The sequence below is a fragment of the Bombus vancouverensis genome, chromosome 5, assembly GCF_051014615.1.
Source record: "Bombus vancouverensis nearcticus chromosome 5, iyBomVanc1_principal, whole genome shotgun sequence".
Lineage (NCBI taxonomy): Eukaryota > Metazoa > Arthropoda > Insecta > Hymenoptera > Apidae > Bombus > Bombus vancouverensis.
Window position 1 is genome coordinate 17,580,496 of NC_134915.1, and position 16,942 is coordinate 17,597,437.

A 16,942-nucleotide genomic window follows, 5' to 3' on the forward strand; every position below is an offset into this window, starting at 1 on the left:
AATCTAAATGTAAAACATGAACACATTCAAAACAATTTAACATAATTTTTTTATCTATAAAATAATATTCATAATTCTTGCTACATATAAAAACAAACTTTTCATCCACTTATGTAATTCGTATTTCTTTACCTTTCCCCGCTTGTAGACCAAAGTAGGTCGTCCTAGTTACAATCTCTAGGAAAGCTACCTCATGTTGGTAATGCTATGTACTCCACTGTTGGAAAGCGGATTTCAGTTTGCGAGAGCGGTTCTATTGAAGATAAATGCTAGGATTAGGCGATCCCAGCGCCTCTCTTCAAAATCAACGCAGACTTCCATTTATATATATATAAACAAATAAATTTGTATAAATCATATTTCGTATTATTGGTTTCAAATTTGGACTAGTAACATAATTTGCGTTCCCAGTTAATATCTATAATATATAATAATGCAACTGACATTATGAATGTAACACTTTATTTTGTTATGCATATATAATTTGCAGTATATATACATAATAATATTAACATATATACATATATATGCAGATGCAGTTCCTAACTATTTAAGGTAGTACCTATATGAAGAATTGTGCGCTTGTATGTATTATACAAATTTTGTGGCAATAGCTAGCAATTTTGTATAATCTGCACCTTTGCTGTGTGTATTATTTCTCATGATAGTTCTCAGGATATGAGGAATTGGTACATGAATCCTAGTACCTAAAGGTGTTCCATTTTCATCTATGAGAACTATGTTATTGCTGTCAAATCTTGGTACTTTGGGATTTTGACGTTGTTTCAAACCAACCAATATACCTTTCTTTTTCTCACCTTTTATGGCAACTAATACTCTGTCCCCTACATTGATTACAAATAATGATAAATAATATATCTGTTATCAATATATTTCAATAATCTATCTGTTAGCTTAACCAACCTATTAAACCAACTCCTGTTTTATTATAAATATGAATACAACGTGGTGGTTTTCCTTCCATCATAGCCTGCTTTCCAATTTCACTATTGTCCACAACTCTTAATCTTGTTAATTTTATTATTTGATTACATATCGTCGATGTAGAAACATTTCTGGATACAATATTGAATAGCGTACCATGTATAGGCATTATTGCAATATCTTCTATAATAAAAAACGTTTATATTATTATAGTAATCAATATTATTATTGAATACAGTTTAATTTTTTCAATAAAAACAATAAACTTCGTACAGCAAAAGAAATGAAATTATAAAATTTAAATTTTGTTTATCAACCCAACTTCTTTCACATTTTATTTCCTATATTTACATTTATTCAATTAAAAAATTTAATTAATGCGTCAGTTAACAGAAAGTAGAACTATTTATCTTGAAACTTTTTATTTTAGCACCAAAATAGCACTACTCACTTAATTTATCTGAAACTGCCGAAGTACTGAAAATGTTTTCTTTCGAACTTTAAGAATGATCAATGTTCGGAACAAGTCGAACATCAGAACATAACCTATATGAAATTTTAACAAGAAACACGTTCCCCGCCTACTAAGATGAATAAGGTTCAATATCATCAAAGAATAATTAAACAATTATATCTCGCTTACGCACCTCAAATCAGTTCACTGTTCGTCCGAAATTATTGTATAGAAGGAAAATCGGGTGAAACTATAACAAATGCGAAGGAACAAGATAGTAGTGACGAAGATCCAGAAAGTATTAATTCTAAACAAATTTGTCAATCGATTGAAAATATTGAAATTGAGAAGAATTTAGTGAATCCAAGACGCAGTACTTTCACTTCGTTACTTCGACATTCGAAATTTATAGATGTAAATATAAAATATTTTATTCTATTACACAATCTAACATAGCATTTATTATATATATGCTTTTTTTGTCTTGCTTCTTTGTTCTTTTTAAACAAAATCCAAGTTTCTAATTTACCACTTATGTATATTAATTATATTTCAGCTAGGAGATCCTGAAGATAAAGTAGTATTGGGAGAAATTTTTCAGATTGTTAATAATGACTTATACATTGACTTTGGATGGAAATTTCATTGTGTTTGCCCAAGGCCTCAAAAAAATTCTATGTAAGTCACAAGCAGAATATATGCTTTAATAAGTAATAATGTTAATTTTTATTATTACAGTCAATATATCAGAGGTGCAAAGGTTAAATTGTTAATAAAGAATTTAGAATTGTCTTCGCGGTTTTTAGGAGCATCTACCGATTTAACACTCTTAGAAGCAGATTGCGTTCTTCTTGGTTTAGCACAATCCCCATCGAAAATACGGTAGAACTAGAATAATTATGTTTATTTTGTACAATAATAGATCATAAATAAATAAAAGAATGCTTCTTTTGACCATCTCTTATTTTTTTATTGTATAGAATATTATTACAATTGAGATTACCATATTATATGTTCATGTAGTTAATATGATTGTGTAGTTAAGTTGATTTAATGATTGCATTGTATAATGGATTTTATTTATGGAATTATATTAGTGTGATTCTATCGTTTGTTATAAAAAAATTAATTTCACTTCAGCCCATTAGTTCACTCGGTTAGAGCGTCATATCTGTCATATCACTATACCCAGTTCGGAAATTTCACTTTTTATTATCCTTTCAACCAAAATATTCCTAACTATATAGATAGATAGACATAAGAATCATACAGGTCCATTTCATAATCAATACATTCACCACCCACAAACAAACATAACCTACGCATAAATCATAGCAACAAAAATAGTCAAACGATTGACAAATCGATACCAAAACACACAAAATGTAAAGAATCTTTTCGTAATTTGTTTAGTCCCACGCACACTCACACCATATCTAATTTGAGCGTAAAATAAACAAATTATTACGAAAAAGAAGTTAAAGCGGTGTGCTAATAGCACTAATAACACGAAAGCTGCAGTACTGCAGCACTCATGGGACGAAATTTTTCTTTAAAAAGCTATTAAACGATTAAATTGGTATCTAATTGTAAAACAATCAAAATTTTCATGTTTAAATTATAGGCAGTTACGTATACATTCATATTATTATCTTATCTATGCATACAGTATATGTATGTATGTATGTATGTATGATGCGTATAACCATCGGTATAACCTCTCCGTAAAGGTTAGCGATTGCTGGCTTGCTTACGTAAAACGCTTTAATGCTTAATATAGATGGAACGAATGATAAACTTTGTTTTGAAGGCAAGAATCGGAAGAGCGTTCATTTACAGTTATTGCGATAGCAATTCATTTTAGGAGTAGATCATGCGTCTAATAGAAAAAATACAAATATCAATTTCGCAGTAAGTAAATTGTTAAGTGTGTTAATCCATTTTTTTGTATGAAATTGAATAATTATATATTATCAATAATGCTCAGATGCAGTACATTGATTCCACATAGTCGTAATTTACATATCTCAAAAATCACAACTGACCGATTTAATAAAGTAAGAATTAATTTTTCAACTCATAATTTTGAAAATTAACAGAGCTTATGCAGTTCTTTACTGTATTATAGATTCTAATTGCAAACAGAGGAGAGATTGCATGCCGTGTAGCAAGAACTGCTAAAAAATTAGGAGTGAAGACTGTAGCAGTATATAGCGACATAGATAAAGATTCTTTGCACGTAGAACAAGCAGATGAAGCATATTGTATCGGACCTGCACCATCTAGCCAGAGCTACTTAAGACAGGACAAAATTATCTCTATAGCAAAAAAGTCAAAGAGTCAAGCTATACATCCTGGTTATGGCTTTCTCTCAGAAAATGCAGAATTTGCAGAACTCTGCCAGAAGGAAAATATTGTATTTGTTGGGCCTCCAGCAGATGCAATTAAAAATATGGGAATTAAAAGTACTTCAAAAGATATGATGATAAAAGCTGGAATTCCTGTTATAGCAGGTATGATTTATGTCACTGTACAAGAGTATATACACGGATATACAAACACACATAACATATTATATAAATAAAATATTCAAATCTGATTATTATGCTATTGATAACAATAGGATATCATGGAGATAACCAGTCTAATGAAACCTTATTATTGGAAGCAAAGAAGATAGGTTTTCCTTTAATGATAAAAGCTGTATGTGGTGGAGGAGGAAAAGGCATGAGAATAGTTCTAAAAGAATCACAGTTTATTGAAGCTTTGGAATCTGCAAAGACTGAATCCAAAAAAGCATTTGGTGATTCTTCCATTTTACTCGAACAATATGTCAGGAATCCAAGACATATTGAAGTACAAATTTTTGCAGATAAACATGGAAATATTGTTCACATGTTTGAAAGGGATTGCTCTATTCAAAGGAGACATCAAAAGATTATCGAAGAAGCACCTGCAGTATGTATATGCATATTTAAACATTTGCAATGTGAGAGACTTGACATCTTTTTAATACTATGAAAATTATAATAATATAATGATTGTTCTGTTTTGTAGCCTGGTATTTCAATAAATTTGAGATCGGACTTAGGCGCAACAGCAGTTCGAGCGGCAAAAGCGGTAGGATATGTTGGCGCTGGTACCGTCGAATTTATAATGGATCGGGATCAAAATAACTTTTATTTTATGGAAATGAATACACGTCTTCAAGTAGAACATCCCATAACGGAAGCAATTACGGGATTGGATTTGGTTGAATGGCAGTTACGAATAGCGGCGGGAGAGGAACTTCCATTAAAACAGGCACAAATTAATTTTAGAGGACATGCCTTTGAAGCGAGAATTTATGCAGAAGTAATGACAAAAGTCTTTCTTTATAAAACACATAACTTGTACCTTCGATGAGATAAAATGGCTTTAATATTTCCATTAACCAGGTTAATTTCGATAACCAATCGTGGAATTGTAGTTGATTCTTGCAGCAAACTAGACAAAATTGTATAAATAAACTGCAACAAATTGCAGGAACCAAGAAAAGATTTTCTACCGGGAGCGGGTAAATTGTCATACATGAGAGTTCCAGAAATCGCAACTGAAGCGATCAGAATCGAAACCGGAGTTCGTGAAAAAGACCAAGTATCAGTACATTATGATCCCATGATCGCTAAATTAATCGTCTGGGGAAAAGATCGAAAAGAAGCGTTGGCTATACTTAGATCAAAGTTAAACGATTACAACGTAAGTAAATTTTCAAATGGAAAATGCGTATGTATTATTTTATTAAAAATCTTGTATATTTATATTGTTTTCTGTATATATTTTTAGATAGCAGGACTAAGTACTAATATAGAATTCATCAAAGATTTATGTTCCCATCCGAATTTTTTGCAAGGTCAAGTACACACAGGATTCATAGAGGAACATTGTCGAGAATTATTTCGAGAATTACACGTGCCAAGTGAAGTTGTAGCTCAGGCTGCTCTCGCTTCTATACTTTACGAAGATACGCATTCTTTACGATCATCACTTACAACTGTTGATCCTTTCAGCCCTTTTGCAACCGAAATTGGTTTAAGGTTAAATCACACTCTAACGCGGACTTTGCATTTCAACGTTTGCGATGATGATATCGAAGTTGAAATAAGATACATTGAACCTGAGGTCTATTCCATGAGAATCAATCAAATCGGTCCTTGGAGGAGAGTAACAGGCACATTAAAGAAGAAGGAAAACACGCTGGAATTATGTACCGAAATTGACGAAACAATTACTAGAACGAAAATTATTAAAATTCATAACAAATTACATTTATTCACCAAAGCTAGTATTTTTTCTTTTTAATATATTTTTGTTCGATTACTTTAATTCCGAAAACAAAAACGCCTAAGAACTGATTATCTTCAGCTTTAGTTTTTATAGGACCGTGAATGGCAATTTAACATACCTCCTAGAAAATTTCTTTATAATCTTGCAAAGTGTCAAAATAAGGTGGACCCGTGCAAAGCTTTAAGTCCTATACCAGGATCTGTAGAAAAGGTATGTGTGGCGAAAGGAGACACTGTAAAGATTGGAGACGCTTTACTTGTAATTAACGCCATGAAGATGGAAGTATGTTTATATTATGTTTCAAAATTATTGTAACTTCAGACATGTGTTTATGTTTCAAAGTTAATTATTTACTTACAGCACATAATCAGAGCATCCGTAAATGGAATGGTCGAAGACGTGCTATGTTCGATAGGTGACAATGTACCAAAGGATAAAATTCTGGTTAAATTAACTAAATCTGTACCTTGAAACACAAACATTATACATTATTATTGTCTTCTCTTTTTTTTATTTTACTTAATTTCTCTGAAACAATTCTTTTTTATCTTACAGTTATAAAAGATTCATAATATTTAATAATAAATTCTTATTCGACCAACGTATACGTGTATTTTATATGCAAATCAAATTTAAATTATATATACGTACTTACGTACAATATATGAATACTAATTTCAATTTTTTGTGAATTATATATTGTGCGAATATATATGTATACGATGTATATTGATATATACAATACATAAAATATATAAATTACAATTAAATGTATCAAATTAAACTACACAAACTGCCTGACTGTATTTCTGTTGTAATTCCGTTCCCAAAAACGCGCCAAAACAGTGTCGTACTATTCGTTTACGAAGATACGTTATTTCAAGAATAATAAGGTGCTTTTTAAATAATTCTTAGACTAAATTAACAAGGAGAAAAGAGAGTTGTAGGAAGAATGAGTAATTTTCGATCTCCAATGCGATACATTTCTCCGAATGCAAGGTAATGCAATAAACTAGAAATAGAGAAAGGCATTGAACGAAGGTTAGAAAGTTATTTATTCCCGGCACGTATGATCACGTTGAATAATTTTATTTTTAGAGTTTTGACTGCCAAACCTCAAGTGGAACAAACGCTTGATATAAGACAAACTCAAAATAAAGCAAGAAATAGTATTACCTGGTTTTTCGTCAACAGTTCTTTACTTGGAATCCTCGTCTTTGACATGTAAACTATTCATATTTCTTAATTAATCAATTGTTCGTTCTATCAGTAATGAAAGAAATATACATGTTTTATATGTTACGTTTTTAGAGTATATGGAGGTGCAACATATGAACCATTCTGTTGGGCTGAGTGGTGTTTGGCCTTAATATTTGCATTAAATGCTGTTTATCATATAACAAAATATACATGGGCAAATTTTTCTCTGCGGCCAATTCTGCTGAATCCTAAGCAAAGATACCTATTAGGTATATCAGAGGATGACCCCCTTTTTAAAAATGAAAGACCATCGTCTCCAAAAACTTCAGAGCCACCGGTCCCATTAAATTTATCATGCATTAGCCTCAATAGGAGAATGACCTCACTTGGGTCTACAGGATTAAGCGAATCTAGTATGATAAACTTCTTTTTTACATTCTGATATTATTCGAACCTATTTGTTTTTACCATATATAAAACTTATTTTCAAGAGGACTTTTCATCGCCGAATCAGTTTTTTAAGTACGGTAGCCCTACATCACAAAAATCGGTATCCAGCTCCAATGGATCTTTTAATAAATCTCTCAGTATTTCGGCAAATGGAAATTTAACAAGTGAAGATTTGATACAAAATGAGAGAGAACTAAAAAATTATTTGGAGGAAGCTCACCAAAAAAAACATGTTTTATCAACGGATATTGATCAGCCTTCCAATTTGCTTAGCTCATTTTGGTCGCATCCAGCGATTAGAAGCCCCGGGGAAGTTTCTCCATTGTTAAGAAGATGTGCATACCAATTAGCACCCATTATTGGTAGGAAAGAATATATTTTCTTTCTTTGATAAGATAAAATTTACGATGCTTTCTTTTCTCGTAGATAAATCAAAATCAGCTAGTCCTGGGAGCGAAGAGGGCAATTCACCTAGGGGTATATTCGGCGCTCCGGATGTTTGGAGAAAATATAGGATCGACCCAATTAAAGTAAACGAATGGACAGCTAATCTTCGCATGGCAAGTAAAACAATCAGATATTGAGTAAATTTCATTATTTCCAAATATACGTACATATATAAAAAGAACATTGTATCAACTATTTCAGTGGATTAGCAAAACAGTTATTGAACGTGTAGCAACCGAAATTGATAATGTTTGTTTGGCATTGGTCCGTCATGGTTTAAGCGATTCCCAATTAGGATGTGTTGGATTGCATAGATTGAGAAAACTTGCACAAGCACCATTTTTAGTATTTGCTATTCCTACTTTACCAACTTTAGTACCTTTTTTAGAACTTTCTAACAATCAGGAATATTTAATTAAGAGAATTAAAATTCTTGCAAAAGGGGGTTCAATGAGTGAATTCAAGTGGAATGGTGGAGGATCTCACAATGATAAAGAATGGGATTCTAGCTTGCCAACTGATTCAGCGGTAATTTAATTTTTTTGAATTTTCGTAAAATATTATCCAGATACAATCAACAATATGTATATATTATTTTATTTCTGCAGATAGTTATGCACTTGGTGTCAACGTATATGGATACACAATTGGAAGCCCCTCTAGATCAACCCGATGCACGACCATTTACATCGAGGTATATGGCTAGATCAGGAATAACTTTACCACGTAGCAAAGGTCCCGTGATAGTATGCCAATCTATAAATCCACCGCATTACAGTTTGGCACATTCTGGAGATTCATTGCCTAGCGATTATGAGGAAATACAACGTGTAAGTAGATTCAATTAAATTTACTTTATCATCACGTTCACTTACTTTAGTGTAATATTTGCAAGTTGAGACTAATTCTTTTCTCCTTTCTCATTTTTAGGGTAGGAACAACTTATTTCATACACTTCTGTTATTTTTATACATTGTTAAGACAAGAGATCACGGTATGTTAGGCCGTGTTAATTTGGGTACATCGGGTATAAACGTTTTATGGGTAATCGATGGTTGAATATCTGAAACCCTAACAAGTGATAAAATTACACCGCGCATATTCGACTACATATCATTTCTTTTTGTTTTTCTTATTATATTTCTTTTTAACGATTTGTTTGTACTTTTATTGTACATTTATCTTATTTGAATTAAAAATATTTTACGCGCGTATGTATCAACAGAAGGAGCAGAAATCTATTATAACCGTTTTGATACTACGAATATGTTTTATTCACAGTACTTAAGTATATGTACAAATAAATGATAAATCACGATCCGCATACATTGAAAATAAAATTTTAATATACTGTTGAACAGCATATGATTGCTGTTTTGCGCGCGTCTTAAATTTCACTTTACAAATTTTATTTGAATACACATGAATACATATTAAAACAACTACCGCAGAATTTTTCGCGGAATTCTTAAAACTGTCATCATATGACCAAATAAATGCGTCATCCTAGCGGATCGTAAATGAATCTGCATTCCTATTCGTGTTCCATCGATATCATGCCACACGCAAGGAATGCAATTACTTTCAACGTTAGCATTAGCGCCACTTTCTATACAATCTCATAATTATTTTTTTTTTTATTTTGTTTTATTCCAACGATCGGAAATCCATATGTCGTAAAAAATTATGTTGCACTTTTCGTACAATTTATAATACATTCTTTGGATAACGGTTTCTGTACATTTAAAATCAATCGGTATATACACCGTTGTTATGTCATGATAAAATAATAATAACGTATTCGATATACAATTAAAAAGCAACAGATTCGTTTGTACGTTAGTTTGTAATTCTGTAAGTTGAAGATGATAATTTTTGAAGGCTAAGCTGTGTTTCACGAAATCACGACACCTTGACGATATCAACGATTGATCCGTTCAGAGTAAATTTAGAAAGAATTATCGTTGAGATCCTCTTACATTTGTATTATTTTAAAATGACATCATATATGAAATTAGATGAAACGTTTGATGGTTTCCAGTGAAATACGACAACAAAATGGATTTCATAAAATATTTCTGTACGACTTTTGTACCTTTTGTTCAAATATACGTGTGTGCGTGTATACACGTATATATTTACGCATATACATATATATTTGCGTGCCTACAGATCGCAATTATAATTGTTTTTTAATCAACAATAACCGACGAGAAAAGAGACACACATAGACACAGTAGAGGGACATGTACGCATGGGCGTACACATACACACATAAATCAACAAGTGTTTAAATAAACTGATTCGAAACTATGTGATACAGGATCTCTTGTTTTCTTTTATGCTCCGTTTAAGACGACTCCGTTACATACAAGTAAAACAAGTTTTCATTCAACTGCATTTTTGTTTCCTTTCTCCTTGTTCTAGATTTTTACAACAGCTACGACTCATATTTAAATATAAACAGAGATATACAATGTATAATACAAAGTCAAAGACAGTATTTCAATCACATTTTCCCTCTCCCTCTCTTTCTTTGTTGTGATGCTGAGAAAGAAAGTTTTCGGTTTACGAATGGAAATTAAAGAAACAATCTGATGAATACATAGAAAAGTTCTATCCCAACTTATGATGTAGTAAATATTTTGGTTCCTTCTGGTAATATTACTTCCTCACCGACATCCGTAAGAGTGACTGTAAGAGGAAGGATCAAAGGCATTAATATCTCTTGAAGTTGCATAACTGTTTGTTGAGTGGCGACTGATTCAGGTTTAGTGATAGTAATGGTTTTAATATTCTGTGCCTTTACTATTTGTCCTTGTTCAAGAGTAGTCTGTTGTAGCACTCTTTGTTGATTTTGAGGCGTAGCCTGTACTTGCGCGGTTAGTGTTTGAGCACGATTTTGATTCTGAACAAAAGTTTGTTTACACCTTTTACTATGAGCGTATCGACTTCCGTTGTTGTTAAACCGTCTATCGCAGGTTGGACAGGCATAAGGTCTTTGACCAGTATGAATGAAGACGTGTTCTTTGAGCGACTTCAGACGACGGAAGTTTTTCGGACAGTACTTACAATGGTATTTAGCCTCGCCTGTATGCGAAGTCAAATGATTAGCAAGCGTATCGGCTCTAGCAAATGCTCGTGAACAATATTGACAAACATACGGTCGTTCTTGGGTATGCGTTCTCATGTGCATTTTCAAATAAGCGTTAGTTGTGAACGGTCGCGAACAAACTTCGCAAACGTATGGTTTTATACCATTATGTGCTCGAAGGTGTGCAATCAACGTCGTCGATTGCGTAAAACTTTTCGAACAAATTTCACAAAGGAATCTTTTCGAGCTGTCCGTTTCTTTATTCTTCTTGAAAGTTCGGTCATGCTTTGACAAATGATTTGTCAACTGTTCCTCTTTAATGAAACGCTTTGTGCATCGTGTGCACTTATATGGCTTAATCATGTTATGTTTAGCTACGTGTATCTTTAAATGTTCCCTTCTATAAAATTTTTTTGGACATATATCACACAGATACTTTTTTCCTTCGTGGACTTGAATATGTCGTAAAAGCCCTTTTCTCGATGTATATTGCTTGTTACATTCCGTGCACTCTAAACCTACGATATCAGTCCTTCTCTTCCTACCAATCTTTTCACCTGGTTTTTTCTCCTCGGGTCGCGGTTCGATATCTCTCAGGTCTTCTTCCGTAAGAATGCCTTCGGTAACATGTTTCGATCTATGTTCTCGCAGAATCTCATTGTTCTCAAACGTGTCTCCGCAGATATTGCACTTTCTCACTTGATCGGGGTTCTTCTCCGAACACTTATCATAATGGGCTTTTAGTTTGTCTTTGCGGTAAAACTTAACATTGCAAATATCGCATTCGAAATTCGGTTCTTCGTGCAACAATTGATGACGTAACAATGATTTTTTCGTGCTGTATCGTTTTTTACACTTCGGGCACTCGTGATTATCCATTGGCCAATCCAAACCACTTTCAAAATCCGAATCATAATCGTCATCTCTATTCTCTTTATGGTACATCTCCTCATTAGCGTAGTCCCTTTGCCAATCTTTCTTATCTGCCGATTGCTTTTGCTTTTCCGACTTGACCACTCGTTGTTGCTCGTCTTTTACATGTTGCTCCATATGTTTTGTTAACAATTGCTTTGAACTGCATCTTTTATTACAACTCGCACATTCCAATTCCTTCTTATGATTATGTCTCTTATGCGAGGATATTTCTCGCTTATTCCGACTATAATTATTATCTGTAACATTAGCGCGATTAATTCTATCGATATTCTCCTCTTCCTCGTCGAAATCTTCCAAACCATCCTCGGTTTTAATTTTATCGATAATTTTTTGTGCAGCTCTCGCAGCAACTCTTTTAATACGTTTATTAGGGTCATATTCTTGTCCATGAAGGAAAGTTTTATGATTAGTAGCTATAAGATGATTGCGTAAAGTAAGTTCGTTACCAAATGTTTTGTTACATTGTGTGCACTTGTAAGTTTTTACACGTTCATGTTGCTGTTCCGTATGTTTTTGCAACATTTCTTTCATTGCAAATCGTTGGCAACACACCTTGCAACTATAGTCAATCCCCGAATGACGATGGGTCTCCATGTTTCTAAACAATAAAATGTTTCATCAGAATGATAGACATGTGCAAGACGATTTTCCTATAATAACATAATATACATTGCAACATCTTTAGTTCTTACCTACCTATCATTTTTCTTCGATAAATTATTTTCTGTTTCCAGCAATCCTGGTATTGATTTGTTTTCCATCCTGTGATTCCTGTCTATGCTATCTTTATCCTCTGTCTCGTAATCACACGTTTCCTTACTAATTGAATACTCTGCATCCATCTCAAGTTCTTGTTCAGTTAGAACACCTTCAACCACGTGTTTCGCGCGATGATTTCTTAATTTTTCCAGTGAATCGAATTCTTCTTCGCATATACTGCAACTGAGAACAACATGCGAAATCGCATGCCTTTGTAAGCCACGTTTTGTATAAAATTTCTCTGCACACTTGTCGCATGCAAACGTTTCTGTACGGACATTGCGATTCTCCTGTTCCTCTTTTTTAATCAAATTACCCACTTGTCTTTTATCGTCGTAGTCATTGTATTCATCGTCGTCGTCATCGTCGTCGTCGTCGTGGTTGTCATCATCATTGTTGTTATTGTTGTTATTTCCTGCTGCTCCTCCTCCTTCGCCGCCGCCGCCATCACCACCACCACCATCACCGCCACCGTTATTGCCTCTTTTCGCCTCGTTCCCTTTTTCTTCCTCTCTATGCTCTTCTGGACCCACCTCTTTTTGTTTGACTTTTTTCCGATACTCGTTATCCAAATGCCGACGTGCATCTTTATAATTATCAAGATCTAGACTATGTTCGTCTTCGTGGAATGATATTTCTAAGGGCATTGATTCTTCCTTGCCCTCTTCTTTCTCCCTTTCATGTTTTTTCAAATGTTTACTAAACGAGGTTATATATATGTATTGCTTGCCACAATGCGGGCACTTGTTTGATCTCTTACCCGATGGAGGGGACTTTGCAACATTATAAACGTTCTTTTGCGGTGTATCCGGTGTTTTTTTCAGAGACAATACCTTTCGAACTTCTTCGTGAGAATGCATATGCTCCTTCAAAACATTCTTCGACAAAAACTCTTTGTCGCACAGATAACATAGAAAAATTTTTTCCGATTGATCAGAGGACTGACCTTTTTTCAGTCTCGAGCTTAAATTCAAATTTTCAAAATAGTTTTCCTCGTCGGAATCTCGTCTCGTTTCAAAATTTCGCCGAACTAATTTACGTTTGCTTCTTCTCGTTTCATTTTGACACTGAGAATCTGTATCTGGCTGAACAACCGTGTTCGTAATATCCGATTTTTCTTCTTCTTCATCTTCCACCTCATCTTCTTGTTTTGTCGTTGCATCAGCTGCTTTTACCAATAGATCTACGTACTCGGTGCAATCCTCCCGCTGAAACGATTCTCCGGAGGGATGTTGATGTTGATGTTGATGTTGTTGATGATGATGATGCTGTTGTTGCTGCTCCTGCTCATTCGTGCTAGATAATATACATTCCTGCTGCAATATATAATCGTGTTCTACCGTTGAAATATTTTCAAGGCAATCGTTATCCCCGTTTTCGTGTTTTAACATTTCTTCGTTAATGGGAGCATCTATGATTACTTTAATGTCCTCTTCTTCATGACTCAGGCACTCTCCCGATGTCTGCTCTGTAGCGATAGTTTGATCGATTACCTCCTCCATTACCGCGTTCGAGTTCTGTTCTGGGAAACGCGAAAGACTCGTTAATAACGGTGTTCGACTAAATAAATACTGCCGGCCATGCGAATTCACTTTACCGCAAGAGAAAGACGCAAAAAGAAAGGATTGCAAGAGAAAAAACAGAGAATCACGAACACACGTGTTGACGAGTCGAGAGTAGCATCGCAGCCTACTTTAGATGCAAGCCATGGTGAAAATAAATTTGGCAACAATGTTTATAACTCTCGCCTCGGTGTAAACATAACCTAGTCAACATGGCCTCTCCAAAAGTTTCGCGCGAGTTATGAAATGCTGTTATGATAAATGACACTAAATACTAATGCAACGAGACAATTATAATTCAATACAATAGAATGTATAACAGCGTATACCTATAACAATATATATATGTATACATAGCGCAGATTTTTTCTATATTTATAATCAATATATACATGTGTAACACAGTTGAATCTAAAGTCAAAATTTTCAAATATTTATTTCGTATCCTTTATTTTATCTTTTACAGTAGTAAAATACAGTAGTGTTATATAGATTTTTATCATAGGACCTAATAAATGAATAGTGTCATAGCATCACTGTGTTCTCAGTTTTAAGAAAAATTGACATTACTTTAGAATCAAATAATTCTCTCTTTCTAAAAAATACAAAATTATAAATTCTTGCATCAGTAATGGTAACGTATCACAGCAGTTATCCTGAAGTGGGAAAATATAGCATATCTTTTATTTATCTAAATACTAATATGAATATGTCCATTCTCATCTTTATTTACAACAATTATAATACTGTTTTAGAGATAATTTTTTCTGCAGTATTTTCTGTCAATTTCTCTTGCCACTGATTTTCACATATATGAATGCACTTAACCTCTTTCGCTTAACGTTAGTCGTCTCGTCTCCTTTATACCTTTACCTTTGCTAACATGTGACACTTTTTTGTCCATTTTTAGAAGCTTTAATTGTATTCAAAGATGATTTTAACTTGTTTCATGCTCATGTTCGTATTTAAAACTACTGTAAATACTTGAAATACAAGTACTTACATGTATGTATCATACATCAAACTCTTCCATGATTATATATCATAGTATTTAGTACACAATATATTATGATATTTATACATTAGTTAAATATACAATAATTATCACAAGGATTAGGGGTATATCTTGAATCAATTTCAATAAAAAACGTTAATCACAATCCGTTCAAGCACATATATATATGTATGTACATACGTATTGCACTTCAACTGCAATATTAAAGTAAAAGATTTGATGTTTGTAAAAACATTGTTGCCGCATCGTTCACCATGGATTATATCTAATATCTAACGTAGGCTATTGTTGCATACAAAAGAGAGGTGTACGCAGAAGTAGGTATTACGCGAACGAAGTGTTACGTTATCATGTGAACTTGACTTTATGTCCATAAACAATAATATATAAATTAAGCGCGCGACACTTGCAATATTCAGTACGGAAATACAGAAATGGTATAGAGAAAGTGAGGAAGATCTACTAAATTGCTAATTCCCTATGACTTTTAAGAATTAAACATTGAATTTTCTTACCTTTCGCACTCTGACTTTCTATGCAAATACTAATGCGTGTTTTGCATCTTCTGCATACAAGTATTGACGTGGTACATATGATTTCAAACTTCGCTCCTAATTTACATATCGATATCTGTAAATCTGAAGTTACATTCATGCGTTGACAGCTGCTCCGTTGGCATCGAATATGGATTTCGAGTTGTCACAACATTAAGCAATTTCAAACTTAAATTAACCTAAAACGATCTAAATGAACGATATTAATTGTTACAAATGAAATAGAAAGATTACAAAGTTTTCTTTTAGTTTTTGGATAACATTTTTCCAGGTTTTGACTGTACACATTTTGACCTATTAACTGAGTCCTCTATTAATTACAAAATATCTATAATGACGAAATTAAAAGTTAATCGATTATTTTTATCAGAAATAAAATAACATATAAAAAAAGTAGAGGACTTTTTTACAATAAAGTAATAAATAAAGAAATTATTACATCAGGAAGATCGACAATTAGGGAGTGACGGGTTAACTCGCCTTTCTCGGCTAACGAGCTAAAGCATAGATTCTTATTCATAGGTCCCAGTTAATTCCTTGTAATATACGAAATCTATTTATGCACTTTGTCTGTAATTATAAACAGCTTTTAATACATTTTATCAGTTACTTTTCTCTCATAAGTAAATTCACAGACAAGGTATAAAATAGATCTATGATCCAATGCATTTAACATTGATAGTTAGTAAATTTTTGATATAAACGTCTATTTATGAAATTGCAACTAAGGTATAGAGAGAATAAGATATTTTATAATCGCAAATAAAATATAGAATTCTGTATTTGTACAATATTTGTTTACCTTTATACAGATATTTATTTCACGGATGAATAAAGATTGTTTGAGATTATTCTGATTAGTTCCTTTCCCAATTTGATATGTTCTGACTGCATAAATAAGTCTTCATTTTTGAAATTATTAATCGAACGATTGGTTTAATTAAACTTTTCTCTTATTTTTTGCCTTGTTACTCACGAAACTTTAACTTTCGTGAACAAGTATTTACTATTTTTAATATAGAAAAGTACTTTTATTATTCGAGTTCAGGTACATTATGTTGTTTGTGCCCATATCTTCAACACATCATGATAACCATTGTTAATGACAATTACATACAGCTTATTGACATATTTTAAATCAAAAACCATAATTCAATTCTTTTTAGTAGCTTTTTGAGGTATATTAAACTAGGGAGAGTG

The 16,942-nt window shown here is 32.9% G+C and overlaps 5 protein-coding genes across 14 annotated transcripts; 3 read left to right on the forward strand and 2 right to left on the reverse strand.

Moving 5' to 3' along the window:
* Positions 1–445: 445 nt before the first annotated feature.
* mRpL14 (mitochondrial ribosomal protein L14) lies at positions 446–1,722 on the reverse strand. Of its 5 annotated transcripts, none has more exons than XM_033337633.2 (3): positions 1,593–1,722; positions 925–1,128; positions 446–845 (listed from the first exon to the last, which is right to left on the reverse strand). In XM_033337633.2, the coding sequence occupies exons 2-3, from the start codon at positions 1,112–1,114 to the stop codon at positions 592–594; spliced, it is 444 nt and encodes a 147-aa protein (XP_033193524.1). In that variant the 5' UTR covers positions 1,115–1,128; positions 1,593–1,722; the 3' UTR covers positions 446–591. The 5 variants fall into 5 exon arrangements, with proteins under 5 accessions (XP_033193524.1, XP_076474574.1, XP_033193525.1 ...); XM_076618459.1 differs by having other exon boundaries at positions 925–1,125; positions 1,593–1,716; XM_033337634.2 differs by lacking the exon at positions 1,593–1,722 and adding an exon at positions 1,397–1,525.
* Positions 1,535–2,356, forward strand: mRpS28 (mitochondrial ribosomal protein S28). Its single transcript, XM_033337630.2, has 3 exons — positions 1,535–1,813; positions 1,956–2,077; positions 2,138–2,356. The coding sequence occupies exons 1-3, from the start codon at positions 1,535–1,537 to the stop codon at positions 2,283–2,285; spliced, it is 549 nt and encodes a 182-aa protein (XP_033193521.1). The 3' UTR covers positions 2,286–2,356.
* Positions 2,357–3,065: 709 nt separating this feature from the next.
* Positions 3,066–6,326, forward strand: Mccc1 (Methylcrotonoyl-CoA carboxylase 1). The gene is made up of 9 exons (XM_033337609.2): positions 3,066–3,310; positions 3,387–3,456; positions 3,528–3,912; positions 4,023–4,357; positions 4,457–4,753; positions 4,925–5,137; positions 5,225–5,719; positions 5,819–6,007; positions 6,086–6,326. Exons 1-9 carry the CDS (start codon positions 3,273–3,275, stop codon positions 6,194–6,196), a joined length of 2,133 nt encoding a protein of 710 aa, XP_033193500.1. The 5' UTR covers positions 3,066–3,272; the 3' UTR covers positions 6,197–6,326.
* A 145-nt stretch (positions 6,327–6,471) lies between these two features.
* LOC117158562 (transmembrane protein 209) lies at positions 6,472–10,135 on the forward strand. Its single transcript, XM_033337618.2, has 8 exons — positions 6,472–6,724; positions 6,824–6,949; positions 7,037–7,338; positions 7,417–7,737; positions 7,802–7,935; positions 8,024–8,350; positions 8,431–8,652; positions 8,753–10,135. The coding sequence occupies exons 1-8, from the start codon at positions 6,678–6,680 to the stop codon at positions 8,879–8,881; spliced, it is 1,608 nt and encodes a 535-aa protein (XP_033193509.1). The 5' UTR covers positions 6,472–6,677; the 3' UTR covers positions 8,882–10,135.
* LOC117158555 (uncharacterized) lies at positions 9,073–15,930 on the reverse strand. 6 transcript variants are annotated; one of them, XM_033337589.2, is made up of 3 exons: positions 15,704–15,930; positions 12,549–14,133; positions 9,073–12,450 (listed from the first exon to the last, which is right to left on the reverse strand). In XM_033337589.2, the coding sequence occupies exons 1-3, from the start codon at positions 15,840–15,842 to the stop codon at positions 10,449–10,451; spliced, it is 3,726 nt and encodes a 1,241-aa protein (XP_033193480.1). In that variant the 5' UTR covers positions 15,843–15,930; the 3' UTR covers positions 9,073–10,448. The 6 variants fall into 6 exon arrangements, with proteins under 6 accessions (XP_033193480.1, XP_033193481.1, XP_076474541.1 ...); XM_033337590.2 differs by lacking the exon at positions 15,704–15,930 and adding an exon at positions 15,177–15,429; XM_076618426.1 differs by lacking the exon at positions 15,704–15,930 and adding an exon at positions 15,047–15,160.
* Positions 15,931–16,942: the final 1,012 nt, after the last annotated feature.